Source organism: Natator depressus, chromosome 1 (assembly GCF_965152275.1).
Source record: "Natator depressus isolate rNatDep1 chromosome 1, rNatDep2.hap1, whole genome shotgun sequence".
NCBI lineage: Eukaryota > Metazoa > Chordata > Testudines > Cheloniidae > Natator > Natator depressus.
The window spans coordinates 4,889,574-4,896,485 of record NC_134234.1 but is presented as its reverse complement, the minus strand read 5'-3'; the positions used below and the strand labels follow the sequence as shown (position 1 = coordinate 4,896,485).

Genomic DNA, 6,912 nt, shown 5'->3' with positions numbered 1-6,912 from the left:
TGGCTGGAGTTTGTTGTTAGGTTCCAAATGCTGGGAGCCAGACGCACGGGCAAAAAGGAGGCAGTTGTGGAGGGATTTGGTGCCTTGTTGAGGTGCTGATGCTTTGATGAGGTTCTGAGCCAAGCTCATCCTGGACACTGATTCCAAGTTCTGAGGAACAAGACTCCAGTTGGGCCCATTTGACATCCCTCAGTGAGCTGGTCTGATACTCTGTAAGATGTATCTTGTGCACCACAATCCCAGCTTGAATTTAAAATCAACAAACCTGTGAATCTGTAGCGCTTCCATTGGCAAAGGGACTTTCCCCATCATAAGCCAAGTAGAACAGGTGCAATGCTGTACCTTGGCTGACTAGCGCCTAACACACATACCACTATTGATATCATTTCTGCATTTGGCCTCCAGTCATTTGCAGACAGTCTGAGAGAATTTCTGTGCCCCTGTGCATCCTAAAGCCCAGCAATGATCCTTGAAACAAGTGACCTTGTGAACTATTCCATCGTTAAAGGTGGCAGAGTGGGAAGAGTTTGTATAATGGAGATATCCACAAGGTAGTGTGAGTGGCACCCAACCTCTACACAAGGGCAGCAGAGCCCACAGACTCTTGGAGGCAGGGACTTTCTTCCCAGAATCTGCCCTCCCATTGGATTCTTGCCCCGCCCCCCGAGTCCACCATTTGAGGCCGTCTTGTCAGGTAACATCTTCCTGTGCTGGGCTCCCTCCCATGGCCCTACCTTACTCTCTACAGCTGTTTATTGTGCTTGGCTGCCATGTTATTTGTGGTACGGCCAGCATCCACTATCCTGGCCTGCAGCTCCCTGCTGTAGCTCAGCCCTGGCTCCCCATTGGTTCAGCTGGTTTTGCTGCCCCATCTCCTGGCTCTGGTGTGCTCCAGCTTCATCTCCCCAGCTCTGCCTCAGCACTGATGCTCTGCCTCCGACCCAGCTCAGCCTTCTGGGCTCCTTCTCTGGCCCCTCTGGTTCTGGCTGGAGTTGCCAAATGTCTACTGCATTAATAGCCCAAAGTCACTTAAAAACTAACCAAAAAGTAGCCCCAGCTATTTCTTGAGACAAAGGGGTTTTTTTTATTCACACATTCCTCTATATATCAAATAGGAAATGAAAGATTTCTTTGGATACCTACTACAAATTTGACTTTTTAAAAAAAGCTACAAGCCCCAGCAGAAGTTTGTCCACCTTAGCCTCTTCAGATTCGACCTCATTTTCACTGGCATTCACTATATTAGACGTCCACTCACCACAAACCTTCTTGGTGAAAAATTAAACAAACAAGTCATTAAGCAACTCTGCATTTCCACATTTTCTTATATTATCACCCCCCTCCCCCCTTGAGTGATAGGCTTTCTTCTTGGTATTCCTCTTGCTTCTAATGTATTTGTATATTATTTTCTTTTACCATTTATGTCTCTGGCTAGTTTGATCTTGTTTTGTGCCTGGACTGATTTTGTCCCTACATACTTGTGTTATTTGTTTACACTCATCCTTTGTAATTTTGTAGCACCGACAAACCCCGGCCGTCAGTAAGCAGGATCGAACCTGAGAGCTCTGGAGCTTAGTGCATGAGACTCTACCGAATGAGCTAAAAGCCAATTGCTTCTTTGCTAAGGCTGTAGAAAAAACTCATTTTATATATAACCCTCTCTCTTAGTAGTCTCAGTGCCGGACATGAGATAGGACAGAACACCTCACCCAGGAGGTGTGTGGGTTACAATTTGACCTAGTTTCAACTTTTGGTAGGACTCTTTTTTATTTTTGGATCATTGACGATCTCCTGGTTAAGCCAGGTTGATCTCTTGCCATACTTCCTTTCTTTCCTACACAGTGGGATAGTTTGGTCTTGTGTCCTTAATAATGTCTCTTTGAAAAACTGCCCACTGTCTTCTTTTTCCCCTTAGACTTGGTTCCCATGGGATCTTATCTACCAACTCCCTGAGTTTGCTAAAGTCTGCCTTCTTGAAATCCATTGTCTTTATTTTGCTGTTCTCCCTCCTACCATTGCTTAGAATCATAAATTCTACCATTTCATGATCTCTTTCACCCAGGCTGCTTTCCACTTGCAAATTCTCCACTTGTTCCCCCATATTTGTCAAAACTAGAAGAGCCTCTCCCCTAGTAGCTGTCTCCACCTTCTGAAATAAAAAAAAAAATGTCTGCAATACATTCCAAGAACTTGTTGGATAATCTGTGCCCTGCTGTGTTATTTTCCCAACAGATCCCTGGGTAGTGGAAATTCCACATCAGCACAAAGTCCCGTGCTTTGGATGTTTTTGTTACTTGTTTAAAAAAGCCTCATCCACCTCTTCTTCCTGATTAGGTGGTCTGTAGTAGAGCCCTACCATGACATCAAGGTTTGTTTTTTCCCTCTTTATCCTTACTCAGAGACATTTATCAAGTCTGTCTTCTATTTCTGTCTTAACCTGAGTCCAAGTGTATACATTTTTCATATATAAGGCAACACCTCCTTCCTGTTCTCTCTGTCTGCCCTTGCTGAGCAAGCTGTACCCTTCTATAGCAATATTCCAGTCATGCGTATTATCCCACCAAGTCTCCGTGATGCCAACGATGTCATAGTTGTGTTTATTTACTAGCATTTTGAGTTCTTCCTGTTTATTCCCCAGACTTCTCACATTAATATACAGACATCTAAGATAATCTATTTGATTTCTCCCCCCCACACTTCTGTCTTGTCTCTCCCTTATTTCTGCTATAACAGCCCATACTCCCCCCAGATTCCAACCCTTCTCCCAGATGTCCGTGTTTTTGACTTACCTGTGGACTTTGGTCACCTGCCCCCATTGAACCTAGTTTAAAGCTCTCCTCACTAGGTTAGCCACGCTGTAGCCAAATATGCTCCACCCCTTCCTCGAAACGTGGACCCCATCTCTGCTTAGCAGATTCACCTCCAGGATGCAGACGTCTCTGCCTGGGTCCCTATGCTTGACCAGAAGAACGGAAGCGAACACCACTTGCACTCCAACCTCTTTTACCCATACTCCCAGAGCCCTGCAGTTACTTCCAATCTGCTCAGGGTCATAACTTGCAGTATCATTAGTGCCCACATGGATGGGTAGCATGGGGTAGTGGTCAGAGGGCCAAATGATCCTCGACAATCCTTCCATACCAAGGATGGGTGCCTTCATCCCCCTCAGAAGAAAGTCACCAACCACCACTAGACTACATTTCCTCCTGCGAATGGTGGCTGTGATCCTCCCAGCCTTGGGGTTACATGGCTCCTCTTCCTCCTCCTTTGGGGTGATTCTTCATTGCTCATTTCCAGGGATGCATATCGGTTTTCCATCACCATGTTGAGTGGTTTGGGAGCAGGGGTGGAGCACTGTCTGCTGCCAGAAGTAACCAGCAGCCAGTATCCTCCCTGTCACAGAGCCATATCCTCCTCTCCCAGCAGTGTGACAGCAATCCTCTGTAGCTGGATGGCTTCCTCAGCCTTGGATGGCTCCATGTGAATACTCTTGAGGAATTCCTCATGGGCATGTGTGATCCTCAGCCAAGCCACCTCTTTCTTTAGCTCTCCCTCATACTGCCTGCGAGATTCCACCAGCAGGTACCTTTTGCACTGGATGGTCCCCCCAGGCTTGCTTCCTGAGAGTGGAAAATGCAGGCCACTATCTCCGCAAATCCACACCAGAATATGGGTAGAGGCAGTGGTGAGCTGGAGCCGGTTCACACCAATTCGCTGGAACCAGTTGTTAAATTTAGAAGCTTCTTAGAAACAGTTGTTCTGTGCGGGACAACCGGTTCTAAAAAGGCTTCTAAATTTAACAACCGGCCAAAAGTGGTGCCTTAGGCACCGACTCCGTGGGTGCTCTGGGGCTGGAGAACCCACGGGGAAAATATGGTGGGTGCAGAGCCCCCACCAGCAGCTCCCCGCCCAGCCCCAGCTCACCTCCGCCCCTGAGTTATGCTCCGCCCTGCTCTGCTTCTCTGCTCCCCACCCCCAGCTTCCCGCGAATCAGCTGTTCGCATGAGAAGCCTGGGAGGGCTGAGAAGCAAGAGGCGGCTTCAGGCTCAGGCCCAGGGAGGCGGAGCGGAGGTGAGCTGGGGGGGGCCCGAGGAGGGCTGCCCGCGCCGCAGCAGGTAACCCGGGGCAGGGGGGCGCAGGGGAACCGCTCCCCACCCCAGCTCTCCTCCGCCTCCCTGGGCCTGAGCGCGAAGTCGCTGCTTGCTTCTCAGCCCTCCCAGGCTTTCCATGCGAACAGCTGATTCGCAGGAAGCTGGGGTGGGGGACGTTCAGGGGAGGAGGCGGAGGTGGAGCAGAGGTAAGCAGGGGCCAGGCATGGGGTGGGGAGCTGCTGGTGGTTGCTCTGCACCCACCAACTTTTCCCCATGGGTGCTCCAGCCCCAGAGCACCCACGGGGTCGGTGCCTAAGGTGCCACTTTTGATGTGATCAGTGGGGGGAGCGGCTTCTCCCCCGATTCCCCCCCTACCTATGCTACCCCATCCCTAGGAGCCAGAGGGACCTGCCGGATGCTTCCCGGGAGCTGCCCCACGTAAGCACCGCTGGGACTCCCCACCTCACCCCCGGCAGGTCCCTCTGGCTCTTAGGGGCGGGGAGGACACCCACTACGGTGGCCCACGAGACCCTCCTGCCCAGTTCCGGGGACAGTCAGGGGACAGAGGAGGGGGGTGGATGGGGCAGGCGTCCTGCGGGGGGGCATGACCCCCTTTTGGGGTGAGGGGGGAACAGGTTGTTAAGATTTTGGCAGCTCATCACTGGGTAGAGGCATCCATGGTTAGGTTGTCTGTTTGGATACAGGCACAGGTGGAGGAGAGAGGAGCAGCATTGGCATTGGCGATGCGGCCCTTCCTAACCATAGTGATTCTGTTATGTCTATCTCTTACAAAGTCCCCTGTTTGCAGTCCCCAGTTTCTTCAGCCTCAGCTCATATGCCTTGCATTCCATCCCTTTGGTCATGTTTCTCTCACACCTCTGGATCCTTTCCAGTTTCTCAGGGTGACGCTGAAAGAGATCAGGTGATGATCAGAGAGGAAAGGAGAGCGTATTGCTTGGTGATGGAGTGATAAGATGTTAGGTGTGAGGAGCTTCTCAGACTTGAACTTCCACAATGCTGAGCTTATCTACACTGGGACAGAACACCCTTGATTAAGAAGGAGATATCCTTTCCCGCTCTTGTCATGCAGGTTTAAAGACAGTGGCCTCCAGGCAAGCATATTCTGCAGGTGTATTTGCTCACTTTGTCACGAAGCTCTTTGGTTTTGACCCCATAAATGATAGGGTTGAGCATGGGGGGGACGAGGAAGTAGAGGTTGGCCAAGATGATGTGAATGTGTGGAGCGATGCCCTGACCAAACCGGTGTGTCAGAGTCGAAAAGAAGAAGAGAGTACAAGACATCAGCATGACACAAATGTGGGCTGTGCAGGTGTTGAGGGCTTTCTGGTGGGCTGTCTTGGAGGAGATTCTGAGGACGGCCCCAATGATCAGACTGTAGGACAGGGCTACGAGCATCAGGTCTAACCCTAAGACTACAAATGCCATCACCAAGCCATATGCTCTGTTGACTGTGATGTCCCCACAAGACATCTTCGCCACAGCCATGTGCTCACAGTACATGTGGGGGATAACGTGGTTCACACAGAATGGCTGCCTGCTCAGGAGCAGGGGCAGGGGCAGCATGAAGAGAACAGCTCTTATCAAACCCAGAAGCCCTAGCTTAGCTACTCGTGTGTTTGTGAGGATGGTGGGGTATCTCAGGGGGTTACATATGGCGACATAGCGATCGAAGGCCATTATCACGAGGACGGCTGACTGCATAACAGAAACTGCGTGAAGGAAGAACATCTGGGTGAGGCAGCCACCCACAGTAATGTCTTTCAAATTGAACCAAAATATACACAGTGCCTTTGGCATGACGGAGGTAGACATGCTGATGTCTGTGAGTGCCAGCATGCACAGCAGCAGGTACATCGGCTTGTGCAGGGTCTGCTCTCTGCTTACAACAAACAGAACCATGAAATTTCCCAACAGGCTGATAATATAGAATGTAGAAAAAGGGATGGAAATCCAGATGTGGGCAGCTTCCAGCCCAGGAATGCCTGTTAGGATAAATGTTGAAAGGCCAGAGGGGGTGAGGTTGGAAGCTGCCATATGGTGGTGGATGAGTCGATCAGGCACAGAAATGCTCAAGGTGCCTGTGAAGGGAGAGAAACAGAGATGGGGGTTTACACATTAGATACCAGTACAGAAAATAAGAGAAAGGAGGCTGAGCGGTGATGTGGCCACATTTACAGATGGTGCCAGATTATTTAGGTCATAGTCTAGCCCAGAGAAGTCCTCAGAGTGAACTAACCCTGCCAGGTGAATGGGCAACATGACGGCAGATGAATTTCGAGGTCAATAAACTGCAATGTGTATGCCCAATGTAGGGAATAGTGGAACTCCTCAAACACCTAACAAGCTTCTAATTTAAGTGTATGAACTCAGAAAAGGGTCCTGGGCACCATGGTACACAGCTCTGGGAAACCCTGCTCACAGTGCAAGCATGGATAGAAACTAAGCAAAACATTGGGATCCAGAAGGAGTGGGATGGGGAATCCTATAGAAAATACAATGTCGTGAGATCAGTCATATCAATATTTCACGGTCCTCTGGACTCCTCTATGTAGTACTGGGCACCCTTCTCACACAAGATATTGCAGAACTAGAGGGATTCGGGCAAGGGCAGTAAGAGTGATTAAGGGCCTGGGAAAACTCTCACACAGAGAGAGGTTGAAAAGACTGGGATTGTTACCTTACAAAGACGATGAATAAGAGTGGACACGAGGAAAGTACATAAAATACTGACTGGTAGAGAGTAGATGGAGACTGTGTTCTCCCTGTCCCATAAAATGAGATCAAGATAATGTTCAATTAA

General features: G+C 49.7%; 1 protein-coding gene across 1 annotated transcript; it reads right to left on the bottom strand.

Annotated features, from left to right (window-relative positions):
* Window positions 1-5,183: 5,183 nt before the first annotated feature.
* Window positions 5,184-6,153, bottom strand: LOC141981026 (olfactory receptor 52P1-like). The gene has a single exon (XM_074942842.1). It carries the CDS (start codon window positions 6,144-6,146, stop codon window positions 5,184-5,186), a length of 963 nt encoding a protein of 320 aa, XP_074798943.1. The 5' UTR covers window positions 6,147-6,153.
* Between the last annotated feature and the right edge of the window lie 759 nt (window positions 6,154-6,912).

What these genes read in the sequence shown, in the direction of transcription:
- LOC141981026 (XM_074942842.1), bottom strand. Translation starts at nt 6,146, where the DNA reads ATGGCAGCTTCCAACCTCACCCCCTCTGGCCTTTCAACATTTATCCTA.